At 45.0% G+C, this 21,058-nt stretch overlaps 1 protein-coding gene across 3 annotated transcripts; it reads left to right on the top strand.

Annotated features, from left to right (window-relative positions):
• The first annotated feature begins 487 nt into the window (after window positions 1–487).
• Window positions 488–6,210, top strand: LOC310771903 (interferon regulatory factor 1-like). 3 transcript variants are annotated; one of them, XM_083664404.1, is made up of 10 exons: window positions 488–605; window positions 1,357–1,449; window positions 2,341–2,440; window positions 2,559–2,729; window positions 2,951–2,991; window positions 3,418–3,544; window positions 3,712–3,828; window positions 4,203–4,234; window positions 4,453–4,585; window positions 5,281–6,179. In XM_083664404.1, exons 2-10 carry the CDS (start codon window positions 1,363–1,365, stop codon window positions 5,385–5,387), a joined length of 915 nt encoding a protein of 304 aa, XP_083520530.1. In that variant the 5' UTR covers window positions 488–605; window positions 1,357–1,362; the 3' UTR covers window positions 5,388–6,179. The 3 variants fall into 3 exon arrangements, with proteins under 3 accessions (XP_083520530.1, XP_083520531.1, XP_083520532.1); XM_083664405.1 differs by lacking the exon at window positions 4,453–4,585 and having other exon boundaries at window positions 5,281–6,210; XM_083664406.1 differs by lacking the exon at window positions 488–605 and having other exon boundaries at window positions 1,360–1,449; window positions 5,281–6,180.
• Window positions 6,211–21,058: the final 14,848 nt, after the last annotated feature.

Genomic DNA, 21,058 nt, shown 5'->3' with positions numbered 1-21,058 from the left:
ATAGTAGTAGTAGTAGCAGTAGCCTATAATAATAATCCTAATTTCTGTAACTCGTACTTTCATTTGATTGTGCAATGCAGTGTAATTACAGTAATATGAATCTGCCATGTAGGTTATAGCAATATCTGCAAATACTTAGAAGTAATATTGCAAAGTTACTGCAGAGTTGCCCCTTGCAAAAGTCAAAAAGCACGACACAAAGAGATGAAGCAGGTTGCTGTAAATTGGCACAGACCAGCCTACGTGCGGCAATGGTGCCACTGCCATAATAACGTGCCATAAACGGCCCGTGTTGTTATGAACTTCCTCCTTGCCTTCAACAATGTGATTTCTGGGAAATCGACTAGCAGCGAGAAAGCGCTCTCTGCCGGCGCTCAGTGCGCAGATGCAGTTTTTGCAGTGTCCATATGCAGTTGTCTTGCCGGGGGAAAACCCACCTTCATCTTCTATAAAAGCGACCTGCCCTCATGTGCAGTTCAGTAGTACCGGTTTGACTCCTGGACTGTACCGACTGAGACGAGGACAAGCTCATCTTGCAAACTTTAATCAAACGGAATATCCATCTTTGCTTTTCATCGATCATAGGATAAGCAGAAGCTGCTGCTGTAAGTTACCCCATTTCCGTGTTTATTTTTATTTTGTGATTATTTTCTAATTACGTTCCAAACATTTGGAGCTTGGAGCTAGGCCTACATTTATGAATAAATAAATATTGTAATGCGTGAATAACTTGTTGACAAAGTCCATTAAGGATTATAGAAAACTATTGATGGTGGTAATGTTGTAGTAATTAAAAAGTATTGGGAATCTTTTGGTGATTTTGTTTTGCTAGATTCGTTTTTAGTGCATAGTACGTAGTTTCGAAAGGATTGATTTTGCCATGTGTTTTTGATCAGAAAGTGAGTTTCTTATCTGGTTTGAATGGCTGGTGCCAAGCAGGCGTGTGAGCTAGCCTGGGCACTGGGCACCACCTGGGCAGCGCGCAACCATCATGCATTTGGCGCGTACCCTGGCAGCCTACTCCTCTCCAGATGTTGCATGATTATACTTTTTTCATGTTTATTTATATATATTTTTACATGAACCAACGTGAATTTTTTTTAACACTTACAAAAAAAAGTCATAAGTCATATCTGGATCTTGATACTGTAATGTGACCTTCATCAGAAACTGCCTCCAACATCTCCACCTCCGCTCCACTAAGCCACCCTGCTGCCCCCATCGTGAACCCATCTCGCCCTGTGCACAGCAATAAATCTAAACAGAGGCAGAGCGGGAGATATACAGTACGGGCTCTTTGTACCATGACCCTGTATCTAAACTCCTCCTCTCTCTCCTCTGCATGTTTCCTTTCAGGCAACCATGCCAGTGTCAAGGATGAGGATGAGGCCGTGGCTGGAGAGCATGATCGAAACCAACGCCATCTCTGGCCTGGTGTGGGTGGACAATGTAAGACGATTTTTCCAGTTTCAGGCTAGGCTCCCAGACAAATGTATTTTTACATACACTTTAGATAGAATATGTTTATAGTTTATGGTTCAAAACATGGAAATCAGAAGTGCATAGGCAGAACTGTTTCCCTATAGTGTCCCTATTGTGTTTTTCTTTCCTCCTTTTTATTATTCTTTTTTTTTATTCATTTTTGCCTTTTATTAGATAAGTCAAAGTAGAGAGACATCAAATATTGGGAGAGACAGAGGGAAGACAAAGGTCCTGGCCCGGATTCAAACCTGGGGCGTTTGCATTTTTGGCACTGGCCTTAGACACGCCCATGCAAAATTTTACTGGAGTAAATGTCATCGGCAATGCACAAGTGCATAGTTTGTACACTTTTGAAGCATAGCTTCTGTCAACAGCTTCTGAAATGTGCTTTTTGCAGAAATGCAGATCAGAACAAGGCTGTTTCTCAGCTGTGAGAACTCATGTTACATTAGCTCATGTTATAACTAGAGAAACCCGTAAAGGAAGCCATCGCTATACAAGAGGTGGAAGTGTTTTGATGCGGAGAGTCTCGACAGAAACTTGTTTGAAACTTGAAACTTGCCGAAATCTGCTTTGAATTGTGCAACATGCGAACACAATTTGCCATAAGTTCAGCTGCACTGAAAACATGTTGACAAGGGCGGACATTTGATTAATTATGAGGTTTCTCAGTTTGAACAATTTGAAAGACTACCCCCCACCCCCACGCGCAGCTTCGTTTAGTAGGCAAGGGATTCTGAAAAACACTGTGAATATTTGTTCAGGGGATTTATGCTTGTCTTTACAATTGAGCAGCCCTCATTCTGACTCAGTATGCCTCCTCGTTAATAACGCCTCCTCGTTAATGTGTTTGCCCAGGAGAAGAAGATGTTCTCCATTCCCTGGAAGCATGCCGCCCGGCACGGCTGGGAGCTGGACAAGGACGCCTGTCTGTTCAAGAAGTGGGCCATCCACACAGGTGAGCACACACATGCACAAGTCCCCATCTCTGGCACATACGCATCTGCGAACAAATCAGAAATAAGTGTTGTGTGCGTGAACCTAACGCAAACTATTTCACATGGCTCTTTCTGCAGGGAAATACGTGGAGGGCCGGTCCTCCGCCGATCCAAAGACATGGAAAGCCAATTTCCGCTGTGCCATGAACTCGCTGCCAGATATCGAGGAGGTGAAAGACAAGAGTGTTAACAAAGGCCACCAAGCAGTGCGTGTCTACAGGTTGCTGCCAGTCTCCCCCAAAGCTAAAGGTGAGAAAACTGACAGGATGTGATGTCAGCGTGCATGCATCTTTTCTCATACAGCAGCTGCAAGAAGACGCCTGACGCCCAAACCACACATTCAACCAATGGACCATTATGCTTTTCGTCTTCGCTTCCGCTAGCAACGATTCTGTTCTGCCATCACGTTAATGCCGTTTGAGAGGTTGGACATTGGAGTAATAAATGCTCTACTCTCTCCATCTGCACAGATAAGCGCAGCAAAGGGAAGGACGCAAAGACAAGGAGCAAGGTAAATAGATGTTTTATGAGCGCTCTGTTTTTACTGGAACCGACTTCTGACCGACTCAAACGTTAATTACAGCCCCAGAGTCAGCTGGAGTTCAAAATGTGTCACATTAACCCAGTTTGTCTACTGTAATAACATTATCAGTAGCTGTAGTACAATAAATGAAAAGGACTTTGTCTTTATGGCATCGGTTACAGGGACTTATGGATGAGTTACATAGCAGCACAGTATAAGACAGTAGACTATACTATACACATCACTTGAAAAATATACATTCAGGTTTCAGTCACTCAGGATTATAGGGCATAGAAACCAATCAGATATATGGATGACCTACTTAATAACTGCCTCTTTTTTTGGGCCTGTTTGTTAGTTATTTTTCTGGGATTTCTTCTGGAATCGACAATTTATGTATTTTCTCTCTGGCAGAGCACAAGGACCAAGTCGGAGGACATGCAATACAGTGACACACAGTCTCCTGTGGACCAGCGCTCACAGCTTCAGGATGACTCGCCCTCCACACAGGAGAACATGGTGGACAGCACAGAGCACCAAGGTGAGCATGTGACCTCATACCGCCAAACATCTGATTTCTTTGGAAAGGGCACGTGTGCATGTTTGATTTGGTGAAGGCTGAAATGGTCACTGGTAGTACATTCATTGATCAATGTAAGCAGCAGCATCAGGTTTATGTTGTGTTGTGTTGTTTGCCTTTTCCTGTAGATGCCTGGTATGTGAGCCCAAGTGAAGTTCCTGACTGGTCGACATCAATCGAGATCGGGCCGGACAGCACCAACGACCTCTACAGAAGATTCGAGGTTTCGCCCGAGCACAGCCCCGGTAAGACAGTAACACTGAGCTTTGGATCAAAAACAACAAAAACAAACTAACAAAAAAAAAATCCATTGATTGGCATATCTGCTAAGAAATGGATTATGGATACTAGATTTGGCGCAATCAATGTTATTCTCTACTAAAGTTTTAATAAATTCAAACATATGAGATGATACTAAGTAATCTCATTCATTGCGCCTAATGGAAAATCAGCTTGCACGACAGTGCCAAACTTAAAAGATACTGTACAAAAAAAGTGACCATGAAAAGAAACGTGCCTCTCAGATGTTGTTTGAAGATGTCACATGCTTTGATGACTGTATCGTCGCGCCATACTCATGTCATCTCTCTCCCTCTTTCCCTTCCCTCTGATGTTCCAGCATCGTACGACGACACCAACGACATAATCAAAGTAAGTTTAGCCAACGGTTTATTCTACTACCATTCTACTACCAGCATGTTTTTCATTGTCAGGAATACCCATGTTTGTCTCATTCTGCATAATCAGCATGTGCCATAATACAAATATTAAAAAATAAAATAAATAAATGCTAACATTGATCATCCAAAGTGTTTGGTGTGGTGAAATTCAAAATATAGAAAAGCCTCACTCCGGTGTTGCTCTTTCAGATTTGCCAGCAGCTGGAGTTAGACACTGCTAACTGCTGGAGTTTAGACGACAAGGGGTTCCTGACCAATGAAGCATGCACAGACTCTTACTCCCACTCGAGTCCAGGGAGCCAATGGAGTGACACTTCCTCAGGTAAATGCTGCGAGTTGATTGGTTAGATGGGCATATATAGTGGGCTAGGAAATTCTCTTAGTTGATTGATTAGACCAGGAGATTCAAAATACTGCTTTAAGTTTGGTTAGATGGGGACATGCATGGTGGCTTGACCCTTGTGCTTTATAGCAGTGAATTAGGAATTTAAGATGTCTCCTGTAGTCGAATTAACACATTATTATGCCTAGTCTTAATCGTGACGGCCCACAAGCAGATGCAGACATAAATACAATGTTTTCAAAATGTACACATTCACTGGGAAAAATAAGAGAACTACTTCAACCAACCCAGGTTATGTAAAACGGGCCATATTTGGGCATAATTAAACGGACATCTTATCAGCCTGTCATATCGGGAGAAATGTTTGCTTTTAAAACCTTTACCGAGCGATACCAATGATGTCATATCATCGTGCATCCCTACTAATAGGTAAATCGAGGTCAGAGACTTATGCCAGCGGCTGTAGTAGTAAGTAAGTAACTGACTCATAGGAGAATGCTCGATTTCAGGCTGGGTGCATGATCTGAATGAATACTCTTTTCTGATAGGGCAGGCAGGTGTGCGTTAAAACCGTTTAATGCACACGTCGTTTGGGCTCCAGTTTAATCACTGCTCTAAATTCACTGTCCATCGTACACTCCTGACCTTGTATTTCCTCTGTTTATGTTTTGCAGGGGAGGAAGTAGAGGATCTGCCGCAGTACACAGTCTTGGGCGCCACCTTGGACGACTTATGGAACAACATGTGTTTCCCTTCCCCACACTTCCCCTGCCAGCTCTGAGACCCTCAGGACAGGACCGCACTGACTTTGTACATAGACTCAAAAGGACTTGAAGACTCTTCCTGCCCAAAGTCTTCCCACTCTCTGAGCCTACACACACCCTGGAATCTTCTATCTTCCTTCCAGACCGGCATGCTGGTCTTTGCACTTTGAACACTTTCACCCCGTCCCTGTTCCCGTTGTTTGGCAGCAGTTCTGGAGCGCTTTCCACACCTTGCCTCGTCCGTTCTCAAGTTCTTAAGAGATGTTATGAAGAGCCCAACTGATCCAATGGAGCTTTCTGCCCATGTCTCCCCATGTCTCCCCATGTCTCTGTGTTTTTCACCGGGTTCTGGTGCTGTACATTCTCTGTTTTCCTCTTATTCAGGCCAGACGGTTGTGTTTTTTTCCCAGCTAATTAAATTTTACAGTGAGTTCTGACAGCTATATACAGATAATAACATTAATATACCATACTGTATGCTATGATGACATGAGCAAGTAGTTAGCCAGTAGTTACCGTGTGCAATGCAAATACAGTATCCTCACACCACATGTGTAGTGAGTTAATGTACAGTGCCAGGTAATTGTGGCAAGAAAACTATTTTGTTTCCGTTATTTGTTTGTACATCTCAGTCTTACAGTATATTTAATGAATAATGATACATTGCAACAATCTATCAAGACAAACTCCACAACCTTCTGACTTTTTGACTCGGGGATTTGTAAAAAGTTCTGTACATATTTGTACATGTTTGCATTTTTTTTGTAAAGAAAATTAAAAAATCATCAAAACATTTGACTACAAACCTTACTCATTACCCAAAGTCCATATCCTGTTATGATTTGCATCACTCCTGGTTAAATTTTAAGATGCATACTGTACACTGACAAGGCTGTAACTGCTGTGATAGAAGTTGACACCAGTTGATTGGCTGCTCAGTTCCCATGACATTACATTCATCCATCAATTCATTCATTCATCTTTTATTTAAATTTCTTGGAGAAATCTCAACTAAGCATCGCTTTATTGTTATAAAGTACCTCAGTATTTATGAGTAGAAAACAAATATAAGGTTTATTTGAAGAAGGTTCCCTTCACAATGATGTTCTATTTGGTTGAAATGGTGAAGAATCCAATCCATAAAGCTTCTGAAGAAATATAAGTTTACACGTTATTAGCCACCACTCATAGTCGGAGTGACTGACAATGACTGCATACCTGGAATAAACCTTAATCACTAGATAAACTGCCATGCTTCCACAGAATGATTTAGTGAAGATGTCTGAGTAGACAAATGCAACATCACTGGCAGACACAACAAAGCTGCTGGCATTTCCCGCTCATCACTTTAATCTATTCAGGTTTGTCCAGGTGTACTACCGTTTACCGTAAGTTGCATAACTAGAATAAATTTGTTTTAGTAAACATGACGTGACAGGTGGGTGGGGTTTGCCTTTTAATACAATTTTATTTTGTGTGAAAGTTGTTACTCGCAGAACAGTATTTTGGCTTTCAGGGCTTTCTTTGATTGGATTAATTCGGCACATCACTAACATGTGACAGACTCACTGTTCCCGTCTGGCCCTTCACGTAGGGCAGAACAAACGCCGTAAAACAAGAAAGCGTATTTGCACATATTTTGACCCATGTCTGTTGGCACCATACAGTAAGGCATACATGTACATTTACAGCTTGAAAAGATGTGATTTAGGGTTTCATGTCGCTGAAAGTGATCAACAGTAAAGATACAATCTATTCTAGACTAACGCTAGATGAAATACTGTGTGGGGCTGTGTCATGAAGAGCTTTGCAGACACGTGATTTAGCGTCAGTCAGGTCCACCCTCCAGAGGGAAATCCATAAATATCCCAAAACCATAAATGTCTGCTTTCAGATTTAGGATAATGGATATAAATTGTACATTCATATGCCATTCATAAATAAAACGTTATCTCATTGCATTCACACTCTAAGCCAGAGGTTTTCAAAGTGGGAGGTGGGCCTATTACATTAGACATATTAGTTATCAAAAGAGGGGCAATTTGAAAATGGCCACGCCAATTTTTCCTTTAAAAATGAGCCCACTACAGCCTTTGAAAGACAGCAACATCGCGCCGTGAGAAGTAGAAGAGGAATTCAACTGGGGGGCAGAAAATACAACTGAGCCCCCACAAGCCCCCTCATGGTGCCGGACCACAAGCCCCCTCATGGTGCCGGACCACAAGCCCCCTGGTGCCGGACCCGGGCGGCAAGCAGGCCACTCGGCACCCTATCACACACACACACACACACCCACGCACGCACGCACGCACACACACACACACACACACACACACACACACACACACACACACACACACACACACACACACTCACACACACACACACACACACACACACACACACACACACACACACACACACACACACACAAGGTGAAGACAATACCAGCCACACACTGTCGCGGCTGGTAAAATACTCATGTATAAAAAATAAATTTTCAGAATAGTTCAGGATTAACTTTGTTTTATTTTCTTGACTAGGCTAGACAACTTACATCAGTTTGATAGTCCAATACCATGTTTATTAAAGGTACATTCAGCGATGATGTTGTGTTAAAATAAGTGTTAAATGGCTCACGGATGGCGACATTGGATTTGGGGTGAAAAAAATACATGTAGTCCTTCATAGGCATCGCGATCCGACCTTCCATTTCCCAGAAAATGTCAACTTTTCTCTGATTGGATAAAAATTGGCGCCGACCTCAAACTATTCAATCAGAGAAAAGGTGACATTTTCTGGGAAACGGAAGGAAGGATCGCGATGACTATAAAGGACTCTATGTATTTCTTCAACCCGAATCCAACGCCGCCATCCGTCAGTCTCTACAAGTAATATGGTTGTGGAGATTTTGATTTTTTTATTATTTGATTTCACTTTATTGTCGGACAAGTCCGAAATGTGATACGCCCGCCCTGCAAGGAGGACTAGAGAGGGGGGTTTCAAGTCACTGACCAAACACTCTATTTCAGTGATTGCTGTCAGAATATAGAGCCATTTTATTTTAACACAAAAATATCGCTGAATGTACCTTTAATTTATTAAGATCTCTATTTCAATTAAAATATTTATAAATATATCATAATGTATATCAGCTTATGTCATCAGCTTGGCAAGCCTCCAATGAAGAAGCTGGGTAAGCTGAGTTTCAGTTCAGTTCATGTCAGTTCATGTCTGTATTTTTCTGCTGATTGTACAGTGTGCAATATTCCCACAGTCTGTCTCTTCCTTAGTTTCAGCCACAGACAGTTCCTCTGGGCTGATGGTCATCACTCTGTTTCCCAGAATAGACGAAGCAGAAGCATTTTTGTGCAGAAGTGGAGGTGGATTTGGATGCTGTGCGTGCTAACCTGTCAGACAAGGAGACAAGAAAAACATTTGATTCTCCTTCTACTTGATCATATGGCATTTGTGACAGACCAGGAAGTTAAAGGAAGACAGCTGACAAAAGTCATGATCCGGCTCAAACACACCCCATCCACACTAGTGTTTGGTTTATTTTGACGTACTACTTAAGTATGCTCCTTCATGCCAATTGATCATAATCTGCTTAGCTTTTTACAGTACACTCACACAGACATTCACGCACTTTGCCAAATATTTTGAGTTATTGCATCATCGGTAAAGTGAGCGAGACAAAGCTAAGAAGAACATTTGGCAAACTGCCTATCTCAACAGTGGAATTTGCTCCCTCTCCTGTTGTCACGACATCCTACCAGGCCAAGTTTTTTTTTCTAAGCTGTGGCTCTCATAAAAAGCAAACAAACAAAAACAGCACTCAGCGAAGGCAGGTCATGTGACATAATGCTCCAGTCATCTGAGGTCTCCGAAATCCTGTCCCCTACTATTTTTTCCCTGCAAGCCTTTAGATCTCACCCCCACCACAATCTACAAAGAAAGTAGGTCCAAGGAATGTTGCGGGTGTGTGTGTGTGTGTGTGTGTGTGTGTGTGTGTGTGTGTGTGTGTGGGGGGGGGGTTAGTTTCACTGTGTTTTATGAGCACTGCTTGCCTTGTGTTGCAAGGAAGTAAGATAGTGGAAGTTCCACAGCTATCAGGGGGAGTTTTCTGATGTCAGTTGAAAGATACATCCAGTAGGCTACAGTATGCATGCTAAAAATAAAACAATGGCACCCTTATATTTCACCCTCCATTAGCAACCCCATTAGATAAACACCATGGACTCTAATCAGAAAACGAGCAGTCAGAGGTCAAAGATGAGCACAAGATGGCAGCACCAAGAGAAGATCCATCAGTCATTTTATCGATCTGTCTACATCTTTATTTTCCATTCCATTGACTCATTGTCTCATTACCAAATTGCCACTCATCCATTCCTAAACATTGGGTCAGGGTGGTAATTTCGTCATTTTAGGGGCAAGGCCATCTGGCCTTCGGCATCACAATCTTTTTAGGGCACAGGGCCACATGCCAGGGCACAAAGGCAATTGCTCCATTGACATCATGAAGAGCAATTTCTTTCTTAAATATGTGTTAAAATGATTAAATTACAGATCATTTGCATAGGTCAGGCTACATTAAACTGAGACCACTGACACTTTTAAAGCAACTGACAGTAGCAGTCTGGTAGCAGGGCACTGCCAAGGTGGCCTTAGGGATCTCAGGGCATCACGGCCAGAGGGAGGGGCAACGCAGGCCATGGCCTGATGGCCTCCGTGTAATTCCCACCCTTCATTCGATAGGAATGCACTTCGCTTTGACACACGCTCGTTCCAACTTTCATGTCAACAAATCAAAGGAACAATGGGTGAGCTCATAAAGTAATTTGGGGGGGGGGGGGGGGGGGGGGGTTGTTGTATGTCTGCACCAACAGCATAACATTCCTGGGCATTGTCAATATCTTGACACCACCTGATGAATAAAATGATTTTGGGGCACAATGAATCAATGTGAGAGTTGTTGCTGTAAATAGAGCTAGACACACTCATTTGAGTCATTGAATCAATGTGAGAGTTGTTGCTGTAAATAGAGCTAGATACACTCATTTGAGTCATTGAATCAATGTGAGAGTTGTTGCTGTAAATAGAGCTAGACACACTCATTTGAGTCATTGAATCAATGTGAGAGTTGTTGCTGTAAATAGAGCTAGACACACTCATTTGAGTCAATGAATCAATGTGAGAGTTGTTGCTGTAAATAGAGCTAGACACACTCATTTGAGTCATTGAATCAATGTGAGAGTTGTTGCTGTAAATAGAGCTAGATACACTCATTTGAGTCATTGAATCAATGTGAGAGTTGTTGCTGTAAATAGAGCTAGACACACTCATTTGAGTCATTGAATCAATGTGAGAGTTGTTGCTGTAAATAGAGCTAGACACACTCATTTGAGTCAATGAATCAATGTGAGAGTTGTTGCTGTAAATAGAGCTAGACACACTCATTTGAGTCAATGAATCAATGTGAGAGTTGTTGCTGTAAATAGAGCTAGATACACTCATTTGAGTCATTGCATCAATGTGAGAGTTGTTGCTGTAAATAGAGCTAGACACACTCATTTGACTCATTGAATCAATGTGAGAGTTGTTGCTGTAAATAGAGCTAGATACACTCATTTGAGTCATTGCCAGGTTTCATGCCATGCTTATTTTCACGAGGACTCATCTGACTCATCTCTCATTAATTTGTTTTTATGTCTTTTTGGTACACTCACACCCAGTTCAGTTAACCGCCGCCATGGATTTGTGTCTCCTGTGCTTCTTTGCCAGGTGCTTCTCCTCCCTTTTTTCTCAGCCACCTTCACACCTCCATGACATAGTAGACGCTGATAGACCTTTCATCTTTTCATTCTTTCATATTCTGGGTTTCAGCACCAACTTTTGCAGACATCTTTTCTTTCAATGAAGATAAGAGACAGTGGTGCTCTTTTGCGTTTGTTTATTTTCTCAACACTTGAAAGTTTTTTTTTTTATCAAGTTTGTTCAGATTTTTCTCACATTTTCTCCCCAATTGTACTTGGCCAGTTCCCCCTGTTGTCCCGGGCCGTTGCTCCACCCCCTCTGCTGATCTGGGGATAGTTGTAGACTACCACATGCATGCTTTCTCCAATACAGTACATGTGCTGTCGCCAGCGGCTTCTTTTAACCTGACAGCGAGGAGTTTCACCGGCAGGATGTAACATTACATTACATTACGTCATTTGGCAGACGCTTTTATCCAAGCGACTTACAAGAACACATTTTTGTCAGCATAGAGCAATGTAGCAATGTTCCCCTCCCCCCGAACAGGCACCCCAACCAACCAGAGGAGGCGCTTGTACAGCGACCAGGACACATACCCCACCAGCTTCCCACCCGCTGACACAGCCAATTGTGTATGTAAGAACGTCTGACCATGCCGGCGGTATGCTGTTGGGAATTAAACCCGGGTTTCTGCCGTGGTAGGCAAGTGCTTTTACCTGCTCTACACACTACCCAGACCCCCCTAACAGTGAAATATTATCAGGTGGAACACCTGATAATAAATAGAAAATCCCACCCCCAGATAATCAGTTCGTTGATAAATTATGTGTGTGTGACTTGTCATCACCGGAGAGGTGCGCCATGGGGCACTTGTGTTATGCACCTGGATAGTTGACAGTAGTTAAGCACCAGTTGGATCGATCAGTGGCTGCCATTAGTGTGTCAGAGTGGAGCCACACTTCTTGAGGGAGACCTTCAGCTGGTCTCTGAACCTCTTTTTGGGTCCACCTGCTGAGCGGTGTCCCGGCCTCAGCTGCCATACAGGACCTTCCGTGGTGTGCGGTCCTCTGGCATCCTGAGTTGCTGGTGAGAGATGGTGGCCTCTATGCTCCTGCGGCTGGTACGTTTTAGAATGTCCAGGTGTGAGACACCATGCTGCCAGGTCACTATCAAGATGCACTGGAGACATTTGACTCTACTGTGAAAGGCCTTCAGTTGTTTCAGATGGCAGTGGTGAAGAGTCCCATGTCTCATATGATACAGAAGTGTGGGCTGGCACACTGCCCGATAAACTGCAGTCTTTGTATTCAGGTGCAGGTTGTTGTTGCTGAAGACCCGCTCCCTGAGGCGTTCCAAGGAGTACAAGGCCTGTTGGATCCTGTTCTGATGTCCTGATACATGTCTTTATATGTTTCAATGAATCCTTCTGGGGTCCACAACACAATCCCTATAGCCCTATAGGCCACCCATACCCCAGCTCACCTCACACCTCATGCCTCACCCACACAAACCCACCCCGGACCCCAAATTACACCATACAAAATCTCACTATGAGGTGTTATATTCCGGCAATTAACTCCAAATATATTCTCAGTCCTACAAAGATGAAAAGCCTGCAGCTAATGATGATGATGATGATGAAGAAGAAGTAGAAGAAGAAGAAGAAGAAGAAGAACAACAACAACAACAACAACAACAACAACAACAACAACAACAACAACAACAACAACAACAACAACAACAACAACAACAACAACAATGAAAGATGTTGCAGTCACAAGAGAGGATGCCCCAAGATATTTGAAGTGTGGTACAAAGGAAAGAGGAGAGCCTGAGAAAGGTTGGGAGGTTCTGGTGGGGATCAGAGGGCCACTGGCAGATGACCTCTGTTTTGGGAATGTTAACAGACAGCCCCATTCAAGTGTATGCCCTCACAGCTGTACAGTATGGCCAACATTCTTTTGGTGTGTACACTCTCACCTACTTAGCACAAAACCCACAGATGCTTGTATTTACTTGTATACACACACACACACACGCACGGTCAGGGCCGGCGCCAGGATGTTTTACAATTTTTTTTAATATCGTAAAACATAGGCTATGCGCTATGCCTATTTCTGGACTTTTTAACCATAATAACCTCTGAAAAGCGCAATGACAACACAAGAAAGACTACTATTCAAAATCAAATAAAACATTTATTTCACAGCAGCAGATTATGGCATTAATAGAGCTGAGCTTTGTATAACGTGAAATGCAGGACCTGTCTGGAGCACTCTGAACATATATCAGATCAGATCAGATAAACTTTATTGTCCCCGAGGGGAAATTTGTCTTGGGCTACAAAGTGCATTACAGCATGTCGATCGGCAGCAACATATACCAACAAAAGAAAGAAAAAACAACAACATGACAGCAAGACAACAGTAGCATTTGAACAAGACATTGCACAGAACCCGGGTTGAACAGGCGGTGCCTGTTGTGTTTAGGCAAGAAAAATTGCACCCCCCATATTACACTGACCCTTATTGCACTATCATGTGAAAATAAGATGAGATGATAAAATAATAAGATAAATAAAAGCATATAACCATAAAAAACATAAAATCATAAAATCATAGAAGCATAAAACCATGGCGAGACGAAAACAAGGAGAAACCACAAGAAGGACTAAAAGAAAAGAAACAAGCGTGCTTACCTACTGCCACCTCCCATCAGTGCAGGTGTTACACCCGTGAGGAAGGGGCTCGCTGTCTATTCAGCAGTGCAATAGAAGTAGGAAGGAAGGATAGACTATATCTATTGCTTTTGCAGTGGCTGGCTCTGAACCGTCTGCCCGAGGGTAGCATCTCGTACTCCGAGTAGAGGATGTGGTTTGGATCAGTCAGAACTCTATTTGCCAGGTTAATAACTTTGTTTTCGAAGATGGACTGAGGTGTCGGGTAATCCTTTCTGCCGATCACCTTCATGGCAGTTTTTACCATCCTCATGACTCTCGATTTGAGCTGTACAGTGAGAGTCCCAAACCATGCGGCCATGCCATATCTAATCAAGCTTTCTAGTACGGCGTTATAGAAAGTGGACATGATGCTGGAGCTCACGCCGAACAGTCTAAGTCTGCGCAGAAAGTGGAGACGTTGAGCCAGCTTCGCGCACAAGTAGTCGACATGCGCGTTCCATTTAAGCATGTTGTCCATCTGGATCCCCAGATGCTTATATGAGCTGACCTGCTCAATTTCACTGTCACCAATTACCACTGGGTCGTGAGCTCTCACCGCCCTAGGATCAAAGATCATTTCTTTAGTTTTCTTTGTGTTTAACATAAGGTGGTTGCTCGAGCACCATGTTTCGAATTTAGATATCTCCCTATGGTACACCAGAGGGCATTCATCGCCACGCAGCACGCTGATGATGACGGTGTCATCAGAGAATTTGATTACAAAGTTGCTTGGGTGGCTGCTTCTACAGTCTATATAGTCTATATATATATATATATGTCTATATGAAAAGTCATAGAATAAACAATTGCTGCAAAAATCGACAAAAAAATAAACAAAATAATAGCCAGTCAGTGCCAGGTTCATTAAATTAAAGAAATAAAGTCATCAGATGCGTTGTCTCCATCTTTCTGCTCATGGCATGATGTGTGCTTGGGTGCAGCTGATTTCTCTCTCTCTTGTGTGTGTGTGTGTGTGTGTTTTAATCACATCATGATCACTACAACATGCAGTGAGGTTCAAATTTAATAAATAGCTACATCTCTGACACTTTGTGACAACCAAAGCACAGCAAATAGCGCTTCCCTGCCAATTCTGAAACAACAGAGCTATGTTTATAGGGGGTAGCCTACATCAACTTAAACTGATCAAATTTGATGAAGACTGCAGAAACAGCAGCCGAAACATGTCAGGTACAAACATTGCCTAACTGGCCTTTATAGATTAACTATTCTATCAAAAAAAAAAAAAAAAAAAATTAAAGTGAGGGGGCAGAATATTGAACTGAGGGGGCAAAGCCCCCTTACGCCCCCTCGTGGCGCCGGGCCCGCGCACGGTCAGACACATGCGTGGGCGCGCACGCACACACACACACACACACACACACACACACACACACACACACACACACACACACACGCAATTGCCCCTTGGCAAAGATAACTTCATCACTTCATCACATTTTTCCATTATCAACACATCTGTGCGCAGTTGTGTCTCCATGCAGTTTGGTACAACACCTGTTGTGTTAATGTGGACGTTTTATTGAAAGGTGTGTGTGTGTGTGTGTGTGTGTGTGTGTGTGTGTGTGTGTGTGTGAGGGGGGGGGGGGGTAATGATCTCACTAAAGAACTGCAATGAATTGCAAAACACATTTGCAAAACAATTGCAAAACACTTACTTTGACCATTGCCCTTGAGACTCGGGTCCAGTTAACCTGGTGTCACCAGGCTCTCTCTCAAAGGAGAAGAGCCTGCTATCTGTTACTGCTCCAGATTTCACAACTGCTCAATTAGTCTTCCGCTCTGAGATTCGCCAGATCCGGCGGATCTCACCTGTATCCGGTTTGTGCTGCAGTGTTATCATTCTATTCTGTTATTTGGTTTGAGTTCTTTTTATTTCTGTGTATTAGCTACATAACTCACATCACATTTATTCACTACGCGCTAATCAGAGCTGAAGTGTAAACTGACGTTTCGCCTTTTACCCGATGACCAAACGCCAAAAGATTTGCCCCACTGCCCCAACCTCCCACTGCTTGCTTTGTTTTCGTCAAACCCCGTCGTAACTGTAATACTGTAATAGCAGAGACAGAAGAACTCCTTTACTGTGCTGCATCCTTGATGTCTCTCATCCCAAAGGGAGTGAAATTTCCTGCCATTATCCTCACACTGGCCCAGATTCACTGCAGCTCTCTCGTCATAGCTACAACGCTGCCACTGATCAACCATTCTGTAATGCACACAGTATGTTGATACTCACATACATGTTGATGATATATAGACCTGATTTAAAACGGCCACGCAACGGCGGCGGACGAGCGTGCTGAGATGCCGGCCGTAGAGGCGGAGGCAGAGGCGAGAACCCAGGGGGCGACGGGGTGAGGGGACAAGGGTGGTGTTATCTATCTCTCTTTGACAGCCTGTGAGGGGACAAGGGTGGTGTTATCTATCTCTCTTTGACAGCCTGTGAGGGGACAAGGGTGGTGTTATCTATCTCTCTTTGACAGCCTGTGAGGGGACAAGGGTGGTGTTATCTATCTCTCTTTGACACCCTGTGAGGGGACAAGGGTGGTGTTATCTCTCTCTCTTTGACAGCCTGTGAGGGGATAAGGGTGGTGTTATCTATCTCTCTTTGACAGCCTGTGAGGGGATAAGGGTGGTGTTATCTATCTCTCTTTGACAGCCTGTGAGGGGATAAGGGTGGTGTTATCTCTCTCTCTTTGACAGCCTGTGAGGGGACAAGGGTGGTGTTATCTATCTCTCTTTGACAGCCTGTGAGGGGATAAGGGTGGTGTTATCTATCTCTCTTTGACAGCCTGTGAGGGGATAAGGGTGGTGTTATCTATCTCTCTTTGACAGCCTGTGAGGGGATAAGGGTGGTGTTATCTCTCTCTCTTTGACAGCCTGTGAGGGGATAAGGGTGGTGTTATCTCTCTCTCTTTGACAGCCTGTGAGGGGATAAGGGTGGTGTTATCTCTCTCTCTTTGACAGCCTGCAGGCTCCTCCCACTCCAGTGGATTGGCCCATGTGGGTGGCGCTCTTGAGGGGAATGTGATTTCGCCAAAGCTCTACTGTGCATGTGCGTGTGTGGGGGCGCTGTGAATCGGCCTGGCCATAGACTGGCTGGTCCTAAACATATCCAAGATAGACAGAAAGTCAGAAGAAGTGTGTGTGTGTGTGGGGGTCATCCCTATGTTCCCCGGGTCCTATGTTCCCCGTTTTTCCCAAATGGTGTCCACCCGCTATGCCGACCACCCGCAATGCCGACCTTAGGTTTAGGCGTGGGGGTGGGAGAGGTTAGGTTTTGGGTTAGGGTCTGGGGGAGGTTAGGTTTAGGCATGGGGGGAGGTTAGGTTTGGCGTGGGGGCTGGGAGTTAGTGAAAAACGGGGAATATAGAACCCGGGGAACATAGAACCCGGGGAACATAGACATGATCCCTGTGTGTGTGTGTGTGTGCGTGTGTGTGTGTGTGTGTCTGTGTGTGTGTGTCTGTGTGTGTGTGTGTGTGTGTGTGTGTTTGCATGTGCGCAAGGCAACACACTCCTCCACCATTTCATGAGAGGACTTCAGTCGCGTTTCTGAGTATTTCCAATGGAGATGTCAGTAAGTATGTTGTGCAGAAAAAGTATAAACCAATCAGTCAAGTTAACAAAAAGTCAGTGGCTCCCAGACTGCAGCATGCACCTTGCAGTATATACTGTCTGTTACCCCATTGCTGTGCTTGATCAGAGCATCGCCTTCAGCTAGACTGCTCGCCAGTAGTGATGGGAATTACGGCTCTTTGAAGGGAGCCAGATCTTATGGCTCCATTCCTTTCTGAGAGCCGTTCAAAATAGCGGCTCCTCGTTCCTTTTTTTGGGGCGGGGAAGGGGAACAATGCAGCAGCATTAAATTACTCATACAGTAGTTCCAGACCTAATGTCAATGATCTGCATTGTAAACATGACACAAGGTGACACCATATCCATCTGCTTAGTCAGTGAATTTACTTCTTCTATGAAATGTGTTGTGTAAATAAAGTTGGCTTTCCTTGAATCCAATTCATGCAACACTTCGCTGCCCAGAAATTCGCCAGATGCACTCGGCGGCGTAGCCCGTTTTGATATTAAGCTGAGTCCGCCCACCCAGGCCAGTTACAGCATGCGCCGGTAGCAATTAACGAGTGCACCTATCCTCCCTGCTCAGCGGACTAGCAGAGGGAGGGAGGGAGGTCTACCCTGTTTGTGTGTTGGGGAGTGGCAGGCAGTGAAATTTGGGCACAACATTAAAACGAACGGCTCTCAAGTAGGACTCGGTTCCCTTTGTTCATAGCAAAGAGCCATTCAATAGACTCGGATCATTCAATAGACTCGGATCGTTCGCGAACGTCACATCACTACTGGCCAGAGCCAACCCCGGTGGTGGTGGAAATGTTTTTCGGGGGCTATATATAGGCCTATATATATTGTAGCGATTCAGGTAATTACGTGTATTGTGGTGTTTCCGTGTGTAGCTAGGAACTGATATGTGTGGGTGTGTTCCTAGGGGGAAGGGTGGATATGTGACCAGCGGCCGGGGCGGAAGTCAGTCAGGCTATGTGAGCGAGCTGACCGGGTGGTTGCATGAAGAGCTAGCAGCGAAGCTAGCGGCTAGGAGCTGTTGTGAAGCCAAGAATAAAAGCCTGTACCAACTTCAAGTCTCCGGTTCCTTGGGCGAATACCCGATACGCTACAATTAGTGTCAGAAGTGAAGCGGTAACGCCTCTGATTCGGTCGAGAGGAGAGAGGGTGAGAGAAGGAACGGCAAAAGAGACTGTGTGCGGTGCGGCTTTTGGGCTCAAGACCTAGCGCTAGTAAGTTGGCTACCAGGGGTGCTAACTGCTAACTGCTAGCTGCCAAGACCACGTGCGATGGTGCGCGGAGAATGGCCATCGGTGAACGGGAGGAAAGGGGAGCTGACGGCGGGGATCAGCTCGATGCTGGCGGGCATGGAAGCCCGTGTGTTGAAAGAAGTCAGACGGCTGGTGGAAGAGACTCCTGCCTGGGCAGACGAGGTGATGCGGGCGCTGCGGGAAGTCATGCAGCGGGTGGATTTGATGAGCACGGAGGTAATGCAGCGGGGAGAGCGGCCGGAGGAGCCGCGGGGGAGACTGTGTTGGACATGTGGGAGACGGGCCATCTAGCGAGGTGGTGTCGCAGCGGTCCCGGGGGAAAGACCAGGTACGCGACGCGACCGTACTGGGAAAGACCGGTAGCTTGCTGGTTATGTGGAAAGATGGGACACCTGGCCAGGGAGTGTCCAGAGGCTGTCGGAGATCGGGGGACAGCGGGAGAAGAGAGACGTGCAGGCGGCGGGCAGGTGAGACTCTGTTGGACTTGCCGTTCGACGGAGCACTTAGCCAGAGACTGCACTGAGAGTGTAGAGGCCGGAGGTGAGACACAGGCTGGAGAGAGTGTGAGCAGCCGGGGAGAAGAGAACGTTGTGACGGACAGGAGAACGGTGCTGCAGGGGAACAGCCAGAGGGAAGAGAGGGACATCATCTGCAGCGTTGTTACAGGCGAGAGAGCGACACTCGTGTCTCCGGGTGAGCGAGGGGGGTTACCGCCGGGGGAACCGGCCCAGCCTAACCGCTATACACCCCCTAACGTTGCACGGCGGAGAGCCGAGGGGAAGATGGATGCCGGTGGTGTTCGCTCTGCTGCCCTCAGCACGCCGCCCCCTGGGGGAGGGGGGCGGAAAAACGAGCGAGTGCACGTCAGGGCCATCTGGAAGGTCGACGGGCGCGAGTGGAGACGCAGGCAGGCGGAGGACGCGGATGTCGGTCCGGTGCTCGCGAGGGTGGCGGCCGGGCACACGGGGCCCCCTGTGGGGGAGATGCGCACGTGTTCCGGTGCCACGAGGGGACTGTGGAACATGTTTCCGGACCTGTATCTGGCTGACTTTGGGGTTTTGACGAGGTTAGACCACGAAAAAAGGGAGTTCCAGAGGGTGGTGCCCAGCTACCTGCAGGGATTGGCGCTACGATGGGCACACATGGCCCCCAGATCCGGTCATTGCGGGCCTGAAGAGACACTCCGCCGTGTTCGTGCATTTGGCTACTGGGACAAACAGAAGGGGGACGTGCAGAGCTACTGCAGGGCGTGTGATGACTGTGGGGCACAGAGGGGGGACCGAAAAGAGTGCTTCAAGTGGGACTAATCCCACTGGGGGTTGAGAAGGAGTAGCGTGCTTCAGGTGGGACAGAAGCTGTAAAAGGGGGGATGGAAATGGTGGTGGTTGGGATGAAGGGGAAAGAAAAAAGAAAATAATGTAAATGTTGGGGCTTGTGTTGAATTGGAAATGTGGGTTGAATTTGAATGTGTGAAAAAGAAAGGAAATAATGCAAAACTAGACATTATGGAGTGCCTAATGGGAAACTAGACATTATGGGGGTACCTAATGGAAAACTAGACATTACGGAGTACCTGATGCAAACTGGACATTATGACGGGGGTGTTGGAAAAAAGAAGGGACTAATTGTGGGGAATTAGAATTTGATGTGGTGATGGGAAAAATGTTGTGTTGGGTGTGTTTTGGTACAGGGGGGATATGTGTGGGTTGTGGGTGTCGCGTGGGAGCGACATTAAAGTTGAGTGGGGGAAATGTAGCGATTCAGGTAATTACGTGTATTGTGGTGTTTCCGTGTGTAGCTAGGAACTGATATGTGTGGGTGTGTTCCTAGGGGGAAGGGTGGATATGTGACCAGCGGCCGGGGCGGAAGTCAGTCAGGCTATGTGAGCGAGCTGACCGGGTGGTTGCATGAAGAGCTAGCAGCGAAGCTAGCGGCTAGGAGCTGTTGTGAAGCCAAGAATAAAAGCCTGTACCAACTTCAAGTCTCCGGTTCCTTGGGCGAATACCCGATACGCTACAATATATATATATATATATATATATATATATATATATATATATATATATATATATATATATATATATATATATATATATATATATATATATATATATATATATGTGTGTATATATACATGTATACATATACATTATATAATTATAATAATAATGATAATATATATATATTAGCAGCTGAACTGAAATAACCATAACCTAAAACATAGCTTATTATAGCACGTTAGATAGGCTACAGAGGAACTGCTTATGCTTATGCATTCTAAAATGTCAGACCTTATGTTGTCTTAAAATCATTTTACCAGAAGAAGATTAAAGAGTGG

This window comes from Poromitra crassiceps (assembly GCF_964638095.1).
Source record: "Poromitra crassiceps genome assembly, contig: HAP1_SCAFFOLD_1472, whole genome shotgun sequence".
NCBI lineage: Eukaryota > Metazoa > Chordata > Actinopteri > Beryciformes > Melamphaidae > Poromitra > Poromitra crassiceps.
Note: the sequence above shows the minus strand (reverse complement) of the source record. Positions and strands in the feature narration are given on the sequence as shown.

Coding starts and splice junctions, on each gene's coding strand:
- LOC310771903 (XM_083664406.1), top strand. CDS start 1,363: ATGCCAGTGTCAAGGATGAGGATGAGGCCGTGGCTGGAGAGCATGATC. Junction 2,730..2,950: donor AGTCTCCCCCAAAGCTAAAG/GTGAGAAAACTG, acceptor CCATCTGCACAG/ATAAGCGCAGCAAAGGGAAG. Junction 2,992..3,417: donor ACGCAAAGACAAGGAGCAAG/GTAAATAGATGT, acceptor TCTCTCTGGCAG/AGCACAAGGACCAAGTCGGA.